This window comes from Panthera leo, chromosome D3 (genome assembly GCF_018350215.1).
Source record: "Panthera leo isolate Ple1 chromosome D3, P.leo_Ple1_pat1.1, whole genome shotgun sequence".
NCBI classification, from domain to species: domain Eukaryota; kingdom Metazoa; phylum Chordata; class Mammalia; order Carnivora; family Felidae; genus Panthera; species Panthera leo.
The window spans coordinates 19192661-19213316 of NC_056690.1; the positions used below are offsets into that span (position 1 = coordinate 19192661).

The 20656-nt window shown below is 55.2% G+C and overlaps 1 protein-coding gene and 1 long non-coding RNA gene across 8 annotated transcripts in view; one reads left to right on the forward strand and one right to left on the reverse strand.

Annotated features, from left to right (window-relative positions):
* The window catches only part of LOC122203044, a 35802-nt gene extending 25217 nt beyond the window's left edge, over nucleotides 1-10585 (forward strand). For 3 of the 4 annotated variants that reach the window (XR_006195040.1, XR_006195041.1, XR_006195039.1), the window contains 2 exons: nucleotides 5563-5639; nucleotides 8203-10585. This is a non-coding gene — a long non-coding RNA (uncharacterized LOC122203044). The remainder of the gene's footprint in view (nucleotides 1-5562; nucleotides 5640-8202) is intronic. The other variant, XR_006195043.1, reaches the window with a different exon arrangement.
* The window catches only part of UPB1 (beta-ureidopropionase 1), a 104480-nt gene extending 84083 nt beyond the window's left edge, over nucleotides 1-20397 (reverse strand). For 2 of the 4 annotated variants that reach the window (XM_042909591.1, XM_042909594.1), the window contains exons 1-2: nucleotides 20333-20397; nucleotides 10579-11162 (exon numbers count right to left, since the gene is read on the reverse strand). In XM_042909591.1, coding sequence (XP_042765525.1) covers nucleotides 10579-10910 — 332 coding nt within the window. In that variant the 5' untranslated portion in view covers nucleotides 10911-11162; nucleotides 20333-20397. Of the gene's footprint in view, nucleotides 1-10578; nucleotides 11163-11547; nucleotides 11796-11863; nucleotides 12191-20332 lie in introns of those variants that run through there. The other 2 variants (XM_042909593.1, XM_042909592.1) reach the window with 2 other exon arrangements.
* Between the last annotated feature and the right edge of the window lie 259 nt (nucleotides 20398-20656).

Genomic DNA, 20656 nt, shown 5'->3' on the forward strand with positions numbered 1-20656 from the left:
GGGACCCCTAGCCCTTCCTGCCATGGAGAGGGCTGGGGCCATCACAAGAATAGGTTCTGTGATGGGATCCTTATGCTCAGGATCCTTGTGTCTGAATGAAGCATGCCGTCTACCCATAGCCCTTTGGGCAGAGCACTGATTAGGCAGAAGGGCCCTTGGACAGAGCTGTAGGGCTCAGAGAAGCCCTGGTAGTACCCCCAGCAGCCTGGCCCAGGGCAGACACACATCTGCACTCCACAAGGCTGGGCCAGGCTTCACATCTACCTTCTGCTGCTGTGGGCACCTACTTTGGTTAAAAAAGGCTTTTCCCATGTGTATGTCTGCATGTGCACACATGTATTCTCTATGGTCAGGGAGTGACACATGTATCTGTTCATGTCTCCACATGTGCTCTTATACTCTAGGCATGACTCACAGTGGGAGCCTGCATGGGGTGGTATGGAGGTGGGATACTGGGCCCTATGGGGACCCGAGGAGGTCAAATTGTCTGGGCTCTGGAGATCACTTGTACCTGGGAGCTCTTCCTGAGCCTCTGCTCCTGTCCCTCCCCAGCCCCAAAGCCTGCACCCATGTAGTTCAGCACCCAAAGCTCAGTTCCCAAGAAGCCTCAGTAAAGACAGGAGAGATAGTGTTTTTCCTTCTCTACCTTTGTGGTTCTCTTTCTGGCCTCTTCCCACCAACTGGTCATGAGGACCAACAGCATCCATGCTCCTGGTCTCTTAGGCACAGCCCAGGTCACTGATCTACCCTCAGCCCATAGCACAGACCAAAGTGTGTAGGAGAGAGAAGGCATGTTCAAGCTGGCATGGACAAGGATGGGCTTGTGCATCTATTTCAGTGCTGCTTAGCACTGGCTGTCCATAAGAATCCTTAGGGAACTACTGCTGCCTGGATCCACTCAGTATCTCTGGGGCAAGGGGTCAGGCTTTTGTGCTTTTCAAAGTGCCTTAAGCATCTCTTCTGGGCAGCCAGTCTAGAGGACCTCTGATTGATGTAACAGTAAATAGCTAAGCAAATCTGTGTTGGTTTAGGAATACTTACATATGCAGTGTGTACTTATAAGTATACTTATGAAAGTATAAAGATGTGCAGTGGAACAAAATGAAATCCTAGGAAAGTGATTGTTTCCAGGTATAGGCAGCAGGGTAATGAAATGGGGAGGGATCAGATGCTTCCACTGTAGTTGTAATGTTTCATTTCTTTTTTTTTTTTTTTTAACTTTTTTAACGTTTATTTATTTTTGAGACAGAGAGAGACAGAGCATGAACAGGAGAGGAGCAGAGAGAGAGGGAGACACAGAATCCGAAACAGGCTCCAGGCTCTGAGCTGTCAGCACAGAGCCCGATGCGGGGCTCGAACTCACGGACCGTGAGATCATGACCTGAGCCGAAGTCGGACGCTCAACCGACAAGCCACCCAGGCGCCCCTGTAATGTTTCATTTCTTGAGCAGAGTGGTGGGAACCTGGTATCATTTCATACTTTTTGCTTTGGTTGAAATAGTTCATCATAAGAGCATGAATTTCATAGTCAAACCTGGGTTTTTAAGTTCATTTCTGCTACTTACTAGCTGTGTGACCTGGAGCAAGTACTTATCTGTTCAAAAGAAGTTGTTTAGTCATCTGTAAAATGGGGCTCCCAGGGCTGTGTGAGGATTACCTGTGAAGTTCTAACACTCCTTATAGGTTTCTTCGTTGGGAATAGGAGGTGGGGTAACTCCAGGGGAAGGCAGTTGAGCCTTTCCAGATCCCTTTGTGGCCTCTCAGCTAAGGGGTAGAGTAGGGCGTGGGGAGAGTAGGGCACTGCTCTCAGAGGACAATGTGGGAGGGAGGAGCCACGCCCCACACTGAGGAAATGCCTAGGAATAGAAGGGTCCCTCTCTAGAGGGAGAGCAGCTGGGGAAAGAGTCCTTCCTCCCACAGCCCCTCTCTCACAGGAACACAGGTCTGGGGGCTGCTCGTGGGCATTTAGATTCTGGTGCATCCAGACAGCCTTTTCCCTTGGAAGATGGGAAGCTGTGGAGGCATCCCCAGGCAGGCAGACTGCACAGATGCACATACTCTCTCACACATGCAATACACACCCATATATGTGTGTGCCAGGCCTGGCTATGGAATGGGGAAGGGAACTCAGACACCATTCTCATTGGACAAGTTTAAAACACAACATGGCTCATTTTTATTTTATCTCAGAAAAAAACATTCCCTTCAGAAGGAAAGGCAGTTAGATAGGGCCTCTAACTGGGCAGCTCTGAGCTACCCAGGCACACCGCATGGTGGGCCAGTCCCCACCTCCTCCCTTAAGCCCACAGTCTGACACCATTCCATTACAACTCCTTGTCCTTGAGCCCAGCTCTGTGGCCTTAAGAAATGGCCCTGGGACTGATGGGGTAAGAAGTGCATGGCAGCTCATGGCAGCCAGTGAGAGCTGCCTGGGACTCCCTGGGCTGACCTCTGAGGCTAGGTTAGCAGCAAGACCAACAACAGACCCAGCAACCAGGGAAGGAAGATGATTTAAAAAAAAAAAAAAAAGGGATTTCTTCAGGTTTAACATTTTCTCCTGGAAAAAACAAAAACAAAAACATGCCACCTCTGGGCACAGCAGCTCCTGAACCCTTGGAAAGTCTCGGGAGGGTGGTGTGTGTGTGATTAGGGGGGTCTGTCAGAGCCACCCCCAGCCTTAGGGCTAGCCAGCCTGCTCTGCCACAGCTGCTCTGTGAAGTTAGGGTGGTATTTCTAGATGCTTCGAGTGGGGTACTGGGCCCTGCCCAGCCAAGATGTTCTGATGCCGTGGCCCTGACCTGATGCAGGGCCTCCCAACATGAAATGTCTGCTTCCTCGGACTCCAAACCCTTCCTGCTGGGCCTCATGCTGCTCCAGCCAGGGTACTCTCCTCTCAGTCCAAAGTGGGAACTGGCCACAAGAAGGGTCTCCAGGCACATTCATTCTTCTCCCAACGTGACTGGTTCCATCCACCAAAGAGAAAGATTTCCTTCCTGGAGGAAAGGGCAAACTCAGTGGATCATCAGGACACTCCTGCTCCATCCTGGGCCAGGGGTCCCTCAAGGCCAGGGGACTCTGGGCATGCTCCCTTGAGCTCATGGCTGAGGAGCTCCACATCTGGGAGGGCCATGTCCCCATGGGACTCGTGGGCACTCCCTCCACTCACCAACCCCAGGGCATAGCCATTGGGCCGCCGCTCAGGATGGGGGGCACTGCCATTGGCCCACACCCCAGGAGGATGACCATTGAGGCGAAGGCTGATCTGCTCTCCATCACTGCCATGAGCTGCCAAGGCCCGGGCACTGGTGCCGCCTGCCTTGAAGGGCTCCCGTCGCCTCAGGATATGGCTGCGAATGATCTTGCGGAAGGTCTGGCGGAACTCACGGATGCGGTAGGCATAGATGAAGGGATTCACAACGGAATTGGTGTGGGAGAGGATGATGGTCAGGTACATGAGCCAGAGCGGGGCATGGTTACACTCTGGGCAGAAGAAGGTAAAGCAGTTGATGATGTGCAGGGGAAGCCAGCAGAGGGCAAAGAGCCCCACAATGATGGCCAGCGACTTGGCAGCATGGACCTCCTTCTGCAGCGTGGACCGAGTCCGCTCCCCCGGCAGAGGCTGGCTCTCCATCTGCTTCAGCTGTCGCCGAGCCGCCAGGAATATCCGCAAGTAGACACCCAGCATGAGCAGCAGGGGCACCAGGACACAAGCAAAGAAGTTGTAGTACACCATGTAGTTCATGGGGACCACATCCTCGAAGAGACAGGCTACCTGGCCCTCCCCACAGCCCTGTGAGTGGTTTTTGCCCTCCTTCGGCTGGCTGCAGTTGTTCCAGCCCAACATGGGAGTCAAGCCAATGGCAAATGACAGCACCCAGCAGACTGCAATGATGCCTTTGGCCCTTGTGCCAGTCACCAAGCCATTGTACCTGGGGAAAGGAGACCAGCGTCAGATGTCTGAGAAACCAAGACAAGGGGAGGCTAAGAGTCAGAAACCCAGAGAGGCACCTGGGCCTGATCTGCTGGCTGTAAGGTTTTGGACCACTCACTTCCTGCCTCCTAGCCTCACTATCCTCCTCTGTTCAGCGGAGGCCCAAGCCCTTGCCTTTTCCCACAGCAGGAAACAGGAGAGCCGGCCCCCTGGAAAGGAAACCACTGCATAGACATTCAGATGGTTACCAAATAGTATTAAAAGTAGTCCTCAGACTCAGTTCTCTTTGAGGGACTTAATAAGTGAGAGAACTTATCACCTCCATGTTAGTCTTAGTTGATGCTAGAGTAAGCTTTCCTTAAAAGTGGGAATAAGCCAGGAGGGTACACTCATTGGCCGGGGGCAGAGCCAGCCACATCAGACTTGTAGGCGATTCATGTCTCTTGTACTCCATGCTCTTCCTTCCCCACTTGATATAGGGTCTCCAGAAAGCCCTCAAGGAGAGGTGGCACAAAGGGGAGGAGGGGGTCGTGGAGGTTCTGGGTCAAATATCCTCTCTGCCTTCCAGATTCACCCACAGCCCTCTGGAGCGACATGAGATTGATATGTCTTAACATTTAAGAGGAAAGAATTGCATGAGGTACTGAGGTCCAAGGAGGAAAAGTAATCTGACTGAAATCACTCAGGAATAAACAGCCAGATGCAGTCCCAGACTCCAAGTGTGACCTGATCTGCCAGCCAGAAAGCTGGCCCCAAGTCCATAGAAAAGGTGGCATAGATGTTTTTTTTTAGAGTGAGAGAGAGAGAGAATCTTAAGTCTTTTTTTTTTCTTTTTTTAGAGAGAGAGACACACACACACACACAAGCTGGGGAGAGGGGCAGAAGGGGAGAGAGAATCTTAAGCAGGCTTCACACTCAGTGCGGGGTCATGCCCTGAGCCAAAATCAAGAGTCAAACCAACTGAGCCAACCAGATGCTCCGGTGGCATAGATTTGACTTAAAGAATGGGCAATCAAAAAATTATCTCTGACTGAAGAAGGTGACCTCAATGATCTCTGAGAGATAACCATTTGTTTAATGGTTTTGATTCTGGTAACACCAGACTGCCCTCCCCTCTACCTGGTAAACCCTATCCATCCTTTATGTTCAGGCTAGATACCTTCCCAAAGAAGTTTCCTACCCAAGTGCACCAAATCCCTACTCCATCTGGGCCCCTGAGGTGGGGGGCCCCTTTGGGACAGGGCTTTCCTGCATCCATCACTGTACTGCCAGCACTAAGAAAGCGACACACAGCAGGTGCCAAGGAAAAATGCGCTTTACTTAATTTCCAGAATTGGAAGCATCCACAGAAACTAGTCCATGGGTGGCAAACATGGGCCTACAGGTAACAAATGTGTGAGGCAGGCTGGCAGGGCATTTACTGTCTGTATAAGAGACAGTTGACGCTGCTCAGCCCCTGGCCGCTTATGCACAATGTGCTTCCAGTGCTGCCAGACCTCAGACGGGGCTGAGGAGCTGATTTTCTAGGTGAAATCACCTGTGGTTTAAATTTTGTCAACAAATTCAAATAAAGGGGGATAAAATCTGGTGGCCTCTGACCTCTTATCTAATCCAACTGCCTCATTTTATAGATGGAAAAACTGAAGCCTAAGGAGAGGAATGGACTTGCCATGGACATTTCAGGAGCCCAGAGGCAACTCGGGCCAAGGTAAGTCTGTCAATTCTGAATCTGTGTCAGTTTTGAACCCAAAGAATAACTGGACAGGGCCACTCCCAGGAACCCCTCAGCCCCATTTAGCAGGGGCTTGGGTGCTTGCAACAGGAGGAGGGTCATGGACTTGCTCACTTCCACCAAGCCACAGAGAGCCTACATGGCCCTGTTTCCTATTCTGGAGCCTCAAACACAAAGTCTTAGGCTTTTTCTTTTTCTTTCTTTTTCCATTTAATACTTACACAGCACTTGCTGTGTGCCGGGCACTGTTTTTGTACTCTGCTAATTATAATTTATATAATCTTGTTGAATAGGAAGCTATTTTAATGTTGGTATTTTTCCTGAGAAAAGGGTATCCCTCCCTGAGTTCCAGTGCTAGTGCATTCCTGTTTTGCCATGTTCTGTCACTCTGCATCTCTGAGCCTCAGTTTCCTCATTTGCAAAATGGAACTAAGAATCCAGGGCCTGTGAGCACAGTCCCATGAGGGCAGAATGTATAATCCGTGGGTGGGAATTACAGGGGGGTGGACTGTGAGTTGGGGTAAGTAAGAACTTCTCAGCTAAGCTGTTCACACAAGAAATGGGCTGCCTCAGGCAAAGTGAGCTTCCTATCATTTGAGGCAACCAAGCAGGAGCAGATGGTGTAGAGATGGTGTAGAGGACCCTGGAAGCCACCTGCTTTGAGGGTTTTCAAATTGTCCTCTAGCAGCTGACCTTCTTGCCCGCATTCCCAGGCAATCACAGAAGGAGGCTGCTGAGGAAGGGAGGCAGCTTAATATTCACTGAATGAATGAGTTGGTGGGGACACCCGGGCCCAAACCAAAGGCTTCCGGGGACAGTTTGAAAATCCCTGGTCTGTCCAGTTGTCTGCTTTTATGGACAAGGAAACCCATGAGCAGAAGTCTGGCACTGCATTTTAAAAAGAAAGCCCCTTGTGAGGACAGAAACAAACATACATTAATAGCACTTGACTATGCCTGCAAAGAATATCTCTGGGCAGATCTCTGCCTTCCAGGAAGATAACTGAAGGTAGGGCGGGGGACAAAAGGGACAGTTTTTCACCATATACTCTGTTGTTCTTTTTTAATGTTTTAGTATGTGCAGGTAATAACTTATTAAACACACACACACACACACACACACACACAGAAACATCAAACAGATTAATTTTATTATTCAGAAGAAAAGCCCTTAGGCTGAGCGCTCTGGACCCAGGCCCCTGGGGAACTGGAACAGCATTAGGGCCCAAATGGAACAACAGCCAAGCCATAGTCTGGCCCAGGGGCATCCCCTTGGGCTATGTCTCTGACTTATGGCAATCACATCTTGACCTCCTGGGGCCCAGACACACTGTCCAGTGGAAGGGGTGCCAGAGGTATCCAGCACAACAACACTCTGCCATTTAGGGGAGCCCAGAGGTGTCATAGGAAGCAGGTGCCAGAGTGCTGCCTGCCACATTTGGAGGTGCCTTTGTATCCCTGCATCTTTCAGCTCACAGGCTGCCCCTTCCTGGGGACTTCCCATCACCCATGTTGGAGACTCATTCTATGATCCAAGAATACCACCCACAATTCTAAGTGGGGCTTCATGTGCATTTTCCTTACACTGAGAGAAGGCGGAGCTTTCCTAAGTTGTCTAAAGGAGCCAGTGATCTAAGAACTGAACAGCCATTGACGCATGGGTGAAACCCAAACTCCCTTCTGAGCATAGGCAGGCCTGAGCTAGCCTCACACCCTCCCTGCCCTCCTGTTCTTCTGTCTCTGTCACTTCTCCTGTTCCAAGGCCCACATGTTCCTTCCTTCTTTGTGGCCTTTGTCTAGGCTTGGCCTACTCATACCCATCCTGCAAGACCCATCCAGAGTTACCTCCTCCTGGGAGCCCTGATCCTACCCTCTTTACAAGCCAGGGGGTTTTTGTCCCCAGGCGGTGATTCACCACATACAATTCAGGTCTTTGCATCAACTGCTGCCCCACATGTAGTCCGTTTCCCAAGGAGAGTGAGCACTCACCAGGGGTTAATAATGTGAGAGGCAGGAGACAAGGGGCGCAGAAGTCCCCTAGGATATGAAAACCTTTGTCTCTCACTCTGGGTTTTCTGTCTTCCTCCAGGGACACCAAGAGCTCCCATCTCTGCCTTTGGCCAGGCTGCTTCTCACTGGATTCCTGACTAGGCCCTGCCCTAGCCCACCAAAGGTCCCTATACTTGGGAAGGAGCACAGATTGTTCTGAAACTGAATCCTTTTAACAAAAGAAAGAGAGATGGGGAGAAAGGAAAGGAAGAAGGAAAGAAGGAGAGAGAAACAAATTAATGGTGAGTGATGCAGGCCTAGGGCTAGGCATCCAGGGCAGCAGTCAGAGAATGGACACCTCAGAGTAGCCAAATGGACCTCCGGAGTGGAGCAGGAAACAGCATGCAGAGGCAGCAAGATTCCCAGCTGGCAGGGAATGTGGGGGAGGCAGAAAAGGCAGCCTGAGTCAGGCAGTGGCTCCAGATCTGCCAGGAGCTCTGGGTTCTCATTTGCCTTCACGTCATTCCCTCTTGTACCCATCTTGCTCTCAGGAGCCCCTACCTGGACACCTTTGTGCACCTTGCTGTCCCCAGCCCAGGGCCCTTGAGGAATAGGTAAGTGGAAAGACCCAAGGGAGTCTGGAACTTTGTGAAGGGCCCTGATGTCCCCCAAGTCACGAGAGACTTTTCTTTCTCCTGCTGTAGCCTCCCCATGAGTAGCACAGGGTCATCACGTCTTCCCTGGCCACAGTGCTAGGCTGTGAGGATCAAAGGAGAAACTGTGCTAACATCCTTGGGCAACTGTGAAGCTCTCTGCCTGAGGTAGGAGATAAGTACCATCATCATCATCCCTAATGGCTCCCAGATCCAAGAGATCCAGGCTGACCCCTCCAAGGCTTTATCAAGCAATGCTCAAACAGCCAAGTCTCGGTGGAACTAGGTCCTGCTCTGAAGATCATGGGTATTGGTGATACAGATGGGGCAGGGCAGGTCCAGGATCCATTCTGAATCTCCAGCAGCTCAAGAATGGGCCGAATCCCCACTTGCTCCATCCCACCAACCTTCCCACCCAGGGGCCTCACCACACCCATCTGCTCACTGGACCCTCACAACACCTTTGTGAGCTCAGAAGGACAGAAAGGCCTATCCCCTTTTATAGATGAGGAAATGGGCCCAGGGAGAGACAGCTGACTTTTTATGGTCACACAGCACGTCCCATCCTCCTACATCAGGAATCATTCTCTTGACTCTTAGCAAAGAGAGAGATAAGAAAAAGAAGCCAAGACCCTTGCAACTGAGCCCTGATCTCTCCTTAGGATGCCGTTGCCCTTTGAATCAGGGAAGGAAGTGAAAGTGAGGTCTCTGCTTCCCCACTGAATGTTCCTACCAGGGCTGGCCCAGGCCCAGCCCATGCTCAGCTTGGCTCCTTAAGTAGACACCAATTCTCTGCCTTCTAGTCCACATGGGACCCCATGTTCTGAGCGTTCCTCAGGGAGCCTGGACTCTGGACTCTGCTCTGCACTATCAGACTAGTCCTGTATTAAGACTGGCTAGAGTCTCCTCTTTGGCAAGAGTCCTAGGCTCTCCTGAGACTAGAGCGTCCTATAGGGCCACGTGGGGCCCTTCACTTGAGCAGCATGATGAGGGTGCCTTCTTCCCCCTTAGAGCCCAGGTGACAGGAGTGGCCACCTACTCCTGGGAGTAGGTCTGGGAGACCAGGGCTGCCCTGTTCCCCAAAGACTGGAGTCACAGTGGGTGACAGGTCACATTTCTTCCTAGGCCTAGTCCCAACTGTGCTACCAACTCATTGTGTGGCCCTGAGGGCCGGCTCCCTTTTCTGAGCCTCATTTTTCCATCTAGAAGATGAGAGGAAATGACCTCTAAGGGGCCCCTTGGTTTGACACTCTAAATTTCCATTTGCTCATTGAGCCTGCTCCTCTTTCCAGCTGGGGTGCACTCTGCCAGCATGGGGCTGCTGAGGGTTACTCTGGAGGCAGGCACTTCACTTGTTTGGGAGAATTCACTACAGGGCCAGGTACCCTGGTCCTCTGAGACCTCCCTCAGGGTCTGCAGCCACCCAGGCTGTGGAACCCAGCTCCCAGATAGAGGGTCAAGGAGGTGGGGCAGGAGGTTCTCCTGCCCCTCACCACTCCCCCCACCTTGGGGGGAGGAGAGAGGGAGGGACCTACTTCCTAGTTTCATCTGTGGTAGGTGGAGGCCACGTTAAATAAACTCAGCCTCGGGAAAGTCTTCATTTACACAATACATGGCTGAAGTCACTTCACAAAAACCCCTTTCCGCTAGCTGAGCACACAGGCTCTCATTAAGACCATCAGTACTTGCTGACCTGAGGAGCACAGAATTTGCATATAGGTCTAAGTGACTCACTGTGGCATTCAGCCAAGTCACTTCCCCTCTCTGGGTCATTTTCCTAATGTCCACACTGTGTGGCTGGCCCAGAGGAGTTAGGGCAGGCAGGCAGGCGGGTTTCTGGTTCTGAGGGCCTGTGGTTTCCCGTGGTGCCCTGCCCCGCCCCAGCATCATGCTGTGTGAGAAAATGGCCCAGATGCACCACCCAGGCCTGGGCCACACACATCTGCCACAGTCAAAGAGCAGCAGCCTCAACCAAATAGGCTGGGGAAGACTGGGGAGGGCCAGGGTGCCTTGTGCCCACAGGGATCAGCTAGATTGGCATGATTTCTGGCCATGTGCCAAGCCCTGGGCAGCCCCAGACTGAGCCCCATGACCCTGTCCTCAGCTCAACACACAGACATCACAGACTAAATCCTAACCCCAGGTTCACCCTAGCCCTGGCTTGGCACAGACCAGACCTTGGTACAGGCAGCCTTTTCACAGATGTGAACCTCAGCATGAGGCATGCCAGGGAAGAGAATATGGGCAGCCCACCGCCCACAGCCCCCAGCTCACCGGAGTGGGATGCGGATGGCGATGTAGCGGTCAATGGCGATGGCCAGGAGGCTGAAGATGGAGCTCTGTGTGAGGACCAGGACAAAGCAGGCGAAGAAGAGGCAATTATGGCAGGCAGCACAGAACCCTGTGCTGATGGTGATGGCGAAGGGGATAGCGAGGACTCCCACAGCAATGTCGGCTGCCGCCAGTGACACCACAAAGTAGTTGGTGACGTTCTGTAGGTTGCTGTTCAGCCACACAGCCCAGCACACCAGCACATTGCCCAGGATGGCCAGCACAGCAATTGCCAGCTCCACCATGATGTACACCCAGGAGCCCATGGTGGGCATGGCCGCAGACAGGCAGGGTCAGCAAGGACACGGGCCAGGCCAGCTCACGGTCCATAGCTGCAGTGCAGCTGGCCCTGCCCAGGCCCCTGAGCCCCTTCTTCACAGGAGCCAAGAGCGTCCCTGCAGGCAAGCGAGGGGGGGGGGCTCCCCAAGGGCTGTTTCAGAGCCAACTCTGAGTCTCCAGAAACCAGACCCTCTTCAGGGGCTCCGGCAGCATCTTGGCTCAGCTCGGCTTCACAGTCCCTGAGGCACCTGCCAAGGGAGAAGCCTTGTGAGGAGCTGGACCATGGGCAGAGAGGGAAAAGCTGAAGATCCCCAGAGGTAGCCCTCAGCCCCAGCTTACCAATGCCTTCCCTGCAGACCAGGCATTAGCCTGAGAACAGCCCACTGTGCCCTGCCCCTCCCACCCTGGACACAGAGGGCTGGGGGTCAGCCTCAGTCCTTGTTTTTTCTAGGGGAGCCAGGAATCTTTTTAAAGTTAAGTCACTTGTGTTGCCCCCACCCCCACTCCATGCTCAGCTTTTCAAGCCTTTTGTGGCAGCCCTGCCAGTCTCCTGGGTCCCTGAGCTCACTGCCACCCCCATGACCCTTCCAGAAAGGCCCCCTCACCCCCTCGGACTCTCCCAGGTCCACCTACCTTCTCTCTCAGCCAGCTTCAGTCTGCTCCATCCCCCAAGAGCTCTTCCTGGGAACTACCAGCACCTGCCTAAGCTGCTAGGTTAAGGAGCAGGCCTAGAGTTCCAATCTGGAAGGACCTGGGTGGTCCATCTTGTCCTGTCTTCCACTGCTGGCAGCTAAGCCCCCCTGCCCTTGCTGGTGATGCTGCACAGTGTGGAGGAGCAGTCACAAAGGGAGCCCGCTCCTCAGCAGCCCCTGCCAGCTGACTGCACATCTGGGCAAGGGAACCGCCTCACCTCCCCCCACCCTCCCTCCTCCCACGCCCGCTCCCCAACCTGCTCCTCTGCCTGGCTGATGCCAGGACAGACTGAATTCAGTTTGGTGCGGTGCAGAAGGCAGGGTGCTCAGCCAGGACTTCCTGGGGAACTGCAGGCAAGGATGTTTTTTTCTTTTCTAGGCCTCAGTTTCCTCATTGATACAGTGAGGAGATTGGACCCCAGATAGCCTCTGGGGGTCATTTCAGCTCTCACTCACGATTCTATGAGAAGGAAATAAACAGATCTTAAAGGGCTCCCCCAGAGTGAAAATGTCATAGAAATGTAAGGAATTGCTGACCCTCCTGAGAAGCACAAGCAGAAGTAGAGGTCTTGGTTTCCCCCAGCCCAAACCCCTAGTGTTCACCCTTGAGCTTGTGAAATGGTCTCCATATCCCCTACCAGCCTAGGGGCCCCTCCCCACAGCCTCTGCCCCCACCTTATCATGCTCACATGTGCTGCCCAGTGGTGTCCCCTCATGCCAAATCAACCTACTCCTCCCGTCCTGGGCCTTCACGGGGCCCTAGGTGCACATGGGCGGCAGCTGCTGCCTGCATGGAGACAAGAGGCCCAAAGCTGCCCTTCAGCTTCCCACACTTGGGCTCAGGAAACTGCATCCTCCCTCACTCCTCCAGGACACAAGGGATAGAGCAGGGCTGGTGATCTTGGGAGAAGGTCACTCGTGGTCCCTGGCCATGTTCAAGGGGCCAGGCTGCAACAGATGAACGCCAAGTTTCCTTCTGACTCCTGTCTGCCTCAGGCGGCTGGAACTATATCCAAGGGGTATTCCCTATGCCCACTAGGAGGCTCCAATGGAGCATGCAACACCAGGAAGCAGGACAGAGAAGAGGAGGCAAAGTGCTTGAAAAATCGGGGGGTTCTTGCAGCCAGCCCAATGGCTTCTCTCAGGCCTGGCAGGGGCCCACCACCAAGAGACCATGAATGAATCTCAGGGCCCTGCTATACACAGGGTACTTGCCAGCCAGCTGCTCATAAAGCATGTCACTGGCAGAGGAGGATCAGACCAAGTCTCCTGGTGCTATCCCTGGCCACAGAGTGTCCCTTGGTGCTCCTGGCCTATAGCCTAAGACAGCATTCACCAGGGACCCCTCTCCCCTGCCCCCAGCTGCAGAAGCCGTGTGTCTAGGGTCTTGTTTTTATTCTCCAGAAGGGAAGTGACAGGCCCCGAACTACTTCCCTCCTAGGGGCCTCCCAGGCCCAGCACTAGCAGCAGGCCACTGTCCAGGCCAAGGGAGCCTTAGGGAACCCTACCTCCTCCTACCAGTGAGCCGCCTGCTCTCCTAGCCGCCTAACCATCACCTGCCACCCTTCTTACCCAGACTTCAACCTCTCCAGGGGAATTTGCATTCAGAGGCACTACAGCCTCTGCCAATCAGACCAACCCAGGCTAGAAGCATGACTTGGCTCCAGACCACTGTCCAGATTCAGAGGGCACCTGGCCTGGGGGAAGATGAGGTGGGATCACCAACAATCCACCTAACCCAAATACGTATCACATTTCTGTGGAGCCAGGCTGCCCTGCCCCAATGCCCTGAGCCCTACTGATGGGGTCACACCACCAGCACCCATCCTGGATGCCAGGCTGCCTCCATGAGCCAGGCTGCCTGGCGTGGAAGGACCTTCAAGGGACCTAACCCAGCCCTCTGTTAGGTGAGGCTCTCTTGGCAGCCCTGGGTACCTGCCTACATATGCCCAGTCCTCAGGGTCTCCCTACTGTGCCCTCTGTGCCATGGGCCCTCATGTTGAACAGCACCTGGGACCAACACTCTTCCTGACTAAACTGAAGCTACCTTTCTACTGTCCACCATGCCTGGGGCACCCTCCCAATCTCACTGGATGCCATGGATCTTAGTGGTCACCAATCCTCCTACCCACGTCAGTCTTGCAAGGGGCTAAAGGCACACCTAATGCCCCTGAGTCCTAAAAGGCTGCCTCCTTGCACATCTAGTTGCCCATCTGCCCTTCCTACAGCATTTCTGCAGGCTCTTCTAGCTGCTGCCAGCACATCCTGGGGTGAGACTGGCCTGGCCCCACAGGAAACCTGGGCATCTGTCAAACCAGAGTGCTGGCCCAAGCAGCTTAGCTGCTGCTCTCAACTCTCACTGCCCTCATCAGTGGAGCTCAAGGCACCAGGGGGCAGACAAGGCAGGGAGAAGGCTGCACAGCCTCCTACTGGAGCTATTTTGTGGGAAGGTTGGGAGCTTCCCAGCCATAGGTGGGCAAATCAGTCTGGGAGGTGGGGGCATCCTAACTTGTGGCCTTTGCCAGACGTTCATGGTATAAATGCTCCCCATATGGCCAATTTCAAGCTACTAATGTATGTATCACTGACAGGAAATGGGAATTAACACAACTCGAGAGACCCTATGCCACTAGGTTCCAGCCACCACTAAGCCACCACACCCTGCGCTCTCTCTGGATGCCAAGACTCTACGCAGACCTTCTTAGCTTGTGCAGCCTGCTTGGGAGCTCATGATGTGAGGGCATAGGGACATTGCGGTCCCTGTGTTCTCACTGGCCCCATGAGCCCCATTTTACAGATGAGGAAGCTAAGTCCCAAAGAGATTAACAACCTCTCCCAGTCTTACAGATACCAAGAGCATAAAAGGGTGAAATAGAGCGGCAGGAAATGCCCATAATAAACACAGAAGCAGGAAGATTTCTTGGGGCCTGCTGGCCCCTTTCTGCTTCCCTCCCTTCTGAGGCCTCCTAGAGTGACAGGAAGGTTGGAGGCCCAAGGGGAGGGGGCCAGGGGCGGAGCCAGGATCTGACAATTTCCTATCCCTCTCTGCTGACTCTAATTAATTCTTGAGTCATCTGTTGCTAGCCAGGAGGGGAAATTAAATGTTAATAATGTAATATTTCCCTGTGATTATCCCTTGTTGGGGACAGGGCAGAGGGCAGAAGCTGTCCCATATAAACTAGAGACACATGTTGGGGAATGTGCATGATAAGCCTTGAGAGGACAGCTCCCAGGATTCCCAGGAGTCAGACTCAAAACTGCTGCTTCTTCTGGCCTTCCTTCTTATCCCCACCAACCTGGCCATTTTAATTAAAACTCCATTTAATCAAAACCCACATATTTCCTGGCCCACTTCTGGCTCCTTGTAAGTCAGACTAGCGAGGCTTTCTGTACACATGCCCAGATGGTGGCTGTACACCCCAGAGCCTGCCTTCCAGGCAGGACCCTGCACCTCTGCTCCTGGGTGCTGCTAAGGGCAATAAACTAAGCCAAGTGTAGGACTCAGACCTGGCATAACCATGCTTGGCCCATTCCTGGGCTCCAGAATCCTAACCTGTGTCTCTTCCACTACTTCCTCATAGCAAATGTTATACAAATGCCTACCCTGTGCCATGCAGCATCCCAACTGCTGGATCACAGGGAGCTCTGTGCCACGTGCTACTGAGCCTGGCCTTAGCAAGGTCCTGAGCCTACAGCAGGAGACCTGGAAGGAGGAACTGTCCCAAGAGAGTGTGCTGAGAGCCAGCTGCTGCCTTAGTGTGCAGGTCACTCCCTGTCTCCAGGGCCTCCATTCCCACTTAAGATGACCCTGTAAGCCACAATTTCAAAGCACAGGAGAAAAGCTCAAGCTAAGAAAGATAAAGCAGCAGCACCCTGAATATGGAGTTTGATTCATTCTGGAAGAGATGAAGGTCATAATCTAATAATGTTTTTCAAAGACATTTAGGGTCTTTAAAGAGATGAAAAAAAGGAATAGCACCCATAAACAAGAAGGAGAACTTATGGCTTGACTGGCAAAAGCGAAACAAGAACAGGTGAATGAATATGAGCAAGAAAGAATATAAGGTCCCCAAAATGAAAAGTCAAGGGAATGAGAAAGAGAACACCATCAACACGATGCACTTCAAGCATGTACACAATTGAAGAGACAACTGGGGATCTGAGGAATGATCAGCCCTGAGGTATTATCACAGGAATTTCACAAAGACACAAAGCCCAGCAGGTGAGAGACACAGAAGGTAAATTGAGAAAGAAGTATGGACATCTGTCTAATGGGAGCTCAGTGAGCATGCAGAGAGCAACAAGGAAAGAAGCAATAGCTAGACAGGCAGCTTAGCTCCTGCTGCCAACCACACGCCCTCCGCTAGCTCTGTCATGACTGGTGTTTGGAGTGGCCCAGGCCTGGGCACAAGCCTCCCAGAACCCCAGGGCCCTGGGACCTACCAAGCCCCATCAACTGGAGTGGGACCAGTGTCTTCTGGTGCTGCCTGGAGGAAAGCCGTGGAGCACCGGTGCCTCTTGCCTCCCCACTTCCCTCCCTGCAGGATAACTTCAGGAACATGGTGCAGGCTTGGTCCAAAGTATCAGGCAGGCATCCAGTGGTACCCCCTCTCCCACAGGCCCTCCATGTGGCTGCTGTTCTCAGCTCTGGGAGGGCAGGATGTGTGCAGGAACCAGCCGGGTTGGAGAGCCAGTTCCCTGCACTGAGTCTAGCCCCCCCTAGAGCAGCCTCCACAGCACCAGCCCCTGGGGCCACAGGGCCTTGCCACAGCTCCTTTCTCCCCACAGGGGGCCCAGAGTTCGTCTGCCATCCCCGAGTGTCCAGGCCAGATACTGGAGAGACTGCATCTTCCCAGCCTGAGGTGGCCATTCACCCTCTCACTGGCTGCTGCATCTGATGGCCTCCCTCCAAGAGGTCACCCCACACACAAGGTGCTGGGTGCCCACTCTGTGGTGGAAGGAGCTCAGGTGGGATCCCACTCCTGCTCCATCCCACATTCCTTGAGATCCTGAGCAGAGTCTTCCCTTCTGTACCGATGCTCCTGTGAGACAGCACCCTGGGAAGTGCATAGCACCCACACCTCCCTGAAAAGAACCCTCTAATGGTAGGATGACAGGCACTATGATGCCAGAAAGAGATGTGGGGTGGGGGTGAGGGGAGGCGGGGAGGTTCCTAGATGGCCCTAGTGGGCCTGGCGTGGGGCCCTGGGAGAAGGCTGGCCTGTTGGAGGACAGGAGCTCCCCAGAAGGTGGAGGATGGGAGGGAGGCAGACCCACTTCTGGGGTCCCTGGGATGAAGGCATGATGATGCAGCCCTGGAGTCTGAAGGGAGAGGGTAAACCAACTGCAGCATGGCCTGTGGGCTGGCCCAGATGCCACAGGGCTCTGCCACTGCTCCTCGTTCCATGAGGCACCCCCCACCCCCACAATTTGCAAAGTCCACCGAGGAGCCAGAGGTGAATGCCCCTGTGATGGATGGGCAGACAGAGACCACCAGCCCAGATACTAGGAGAGGCACCAGAGTGGTGCTGCCTGCCTCTCCCTGGTGCATTAAGGCAGCCTTTCCTCCCAAGTGATAGCTGGGCTGGTGGGTGTAGCAGCAGCAGAAGTGGGAGCGGCACCAGCCCCTGCCCAGCAACTTCTGAAACAGGACTGTCCTGCAGAAGAGGGCCCAAAGCACTGTGGATAGTTTCCCAGAGGAGGGGCCGATTGGGCTGGACTTGGAGGACAGGGAAGTGAGGGAGCAGGGAGGGAAGAGAGTCCAGGCAAAGACAACAGCCTCTGTGAGGCTCAGGGGCCTGAGGGAGTCCTGGAAAGCTGGAGCACCCAGCTCCCATCTGCCCCCGGCTGGAGTGAGAGGCAGCTGGTCTTCCCCTCCACCCAGACCTTCCCATCCCCAGAAGGATCCCATGGACTCCACAATACAGGGGTCCTTTTCATGATTCTATAGGCGGGGGCTAGGGGACCTTTGCCACTAAATGGCCCCTCCCTACCACCTAGAGCTCCCAGGCCTTGGCCAGAAGATGAGCAGTCTCTTGGGGATTGGCGGGGGGTGGGGTGGGGAGCGGGGAGTGCTGTCTGCATCCCAGCTCCAAGCTCCTATCCATCCCCCACTTCCCTTCCCCATCTGACCCCAGCCCAGACCTCCAGGATACTGCCTTCAGGCACCACAACCCAACTACTCCCTCCAACCTCCAGACCATGAGGTAACCCCTCCCTTCTGTGACTGCCAATGCTTCCCTGGGCCCAGGCTCCTTCCCTGGGGGTTCAGACTCATTCCTTTTGCCTGCTCAGCACCTGACTCCAGCAATCTCCTCAGTAGCCCCTGACACACACCCCCAAACTCCTTCTCAGCATATACTTCGTGCCCTAGCCATCCCTCTGGTCATCCTCCCCTTAGCTTCCCATGTGCACAGCTTTCAGTGCCCAGCTTGAGTTGCAGCAGACGAGACAAACGCCACAAGAAGGTTGGGATGGCTATTCCAGCTCACTGGGGTAAGGTAGCTCAGGAATGCAGTTAGATGCTTATTTGCAGGGTGTGATGCCCTGAAACCAAGTGCTTGCCTCCAAGCCAACTCCAATCCACATGTCCCTCTGTCAACAGTGATCCCCTGTGGTGCCCCCCACCCCACCTCAAGGCCAATAGCCTCCCTCTGTTCCCTAACTAAAGCATAGACCCCAACCTGTCCTCTGGTCTGCCTTGCCTCTCTCTCATGCTCATCTCTCATTTACTCTCCACAACCCTGTACACCAAGCATTGTTCATTCCATCATGCTTGTTTTACAAATAAGACAGATTCTAAGGGGGCAGTGACTTGCCCAAGGCTGCTCAGCAAGTGCACCAAAGATGCAAGAGCAGAACCCAGATTTGGGCATCGAAATCTGTGGTCCATTGGGTACCCTTGAAGCCAGCCTCTCTTGGGCCGTGGGCTCCTGGGGGCAAGACCACAGTGTGGTTGGGGGCCTACACTTCACAGACCAACATGAGGGAGGGCAACATGTAAGCCCCCAAAGGTTGGCCAGGACTGGCCTGGACCAAAGCCTCTCTCCTCCCAGCCATATCTGGACCATCCTCAGCTTCTCTGAGGTTATGAACAGGGAAGCTGGCTTAGCCCAGAACCTGATCTGCACTGAGGGGATTGGGATGGAGGGGCAGTGGCCGGAGGGACTCTAAGAGTCCCATGAGGACTCTAAAGGACAAGGACAGAGCAAGGAGGTGTTGACACCACTACCTGTGGACAAGCCACAGTGAGGAGCTCCTGTCATAGACCCGCTGAGACCCGAAATGGGGAGCTGGCCCACAGGGCAGAGCCTTCCCAGCCCACCCAAGGCCTCCAGGATTAGCTACAGCAGGACTAAAGAGGGAGCCCCTGACCCCACAACATCCTCCCTGGCCCACTGCGCTCCAGAGAGCTCCCCAGCTCCCCATCATGGTCCCTCCCCCCCCTCCCCCCACCGGCGGGACAACCAGGAGCAACCATGTTGGGGAATGGAGGCAACATGGAGTCTTCTGGAGGGTGCAGAAGCTGGCAGTCCAGGCAGCTGGATAGCAGAGACCAAAGAGGGCAGCCTGAGCTCTGGGCCGGAGGCAAGCACAGTCCCTTTGGGTGGAAACGGGCCTGGGTGCTCCCTACGATGGTGAGGGACAGCTGGCCAAAGGGACAGCCTACTCCTTTCCCAGGGGCCAGCCACAACTCCAGTCCTAGGGAATGGGGGATGGGGAGACCTGCCCCCCAGCTTCTCTTTCTCCCCCAACAGATCCTTAGGGCTCCACCTTCTTCCCATTTTACAGTATGAAAAATTAAAATCTAAAGCGGCCTGGCAGTGCCAGAACGCAGAGATCTCTGTGCCGCGGGGCCTCGGCCCCCTCGTTTATCCTTTGGACCGTCCTGCACCAAGTCCCTCGAGGGCCGCCACCATTCCCGCCATTCCTACCTCCGCTCAAAGCAGCCCGGCGGACGGCCTGGGCCAGTCCGAGCCGTGTACCCACCCTGCCCGTCCTCCGACCTCCCCTCGGTCCCCTAAGTCCGGGTCCCGCCACCACTGTCCCCGGAACGCGCCTGCCTCGCCCCGGCGTTCCAGACTCCTCGCCGCGCCCCAGGCGTTAGGGATGCGGAGCGTCTGCCCTCGCCGTTCCTTCCCCGGAATGCCGTCCCCGCCCCGGGCTTCTCCACCTGCGGAAGCCCTCTCTCACCCCCGGGGATCCAACCCGCCCTCCTTCAGGCCGCACCTCGGCGCCCCCAGCCCACCCCAGCCGGCCGCGTCGGAAAGGTTCGCCGAGTGCCCTGGGGCCGGCTAACGGCGCCTGGACGGACCGACGGACGTTTTCCGCACGTCACCTGCGGGTCCAGACGCCTGCCCCACACGCCCCGCCGCCGGGGCCGCCTCACTCTCGGGCCCCCTCCCCTCCCCGCCCACCCGTGCGCACCTTCCGGTCCAGTTTGGGGCGGCCCGCTGGGTCGCACACCGCTCTTCGACCGAGTTTCGGACGTGCGCCCGCCCCTGAGCCGCCCTTGCACCCGCCATTTCAGCCCCCGCCTCGGGGCAGGGATCGGACCCCAGCTCTGTGAACTCGCTCTCGGGGCGGCGGGAAGAGAGGGTAGGAGCGGCGGGGTGCCCTGAGGGGAGGGGTCCCGAGCCACCCGTCCCTCCCAACCCCGCAGCCTCCGACGGTCCCCTGCCGCCCGCCCGGGACCTCGGGACCCCAGACCGGAGACCCCTCCTGACCTGCAGCTCGCGCGCCGGCTCCCGCTGTCTCCGCGGCGTCTCGGGCTCGGGCTCGGGCTCCGGCCGCGCCGCTCACGGGCGCCCCCTGCAGGCGGCTTCGAGACCCGCGCTGTCCCCGCCCCGCCCCGCCGCGCGGGGAAACCGAGGCCCGGAGTGGGCCCGGGGATCGGGGATCGGAGGAGCCGGCCTGCGAGCCCGGCCGATGCCCGCGGTAGGACGAGGCCGCAACCGGCTGGACCGTACCGCATCCTCGTCCACGGCCCTCAGCGCGCTCTTCCCGGCTGAGTCCGTCGGGCCTCCTCCAGCGCCACACCCCCTCCTTTC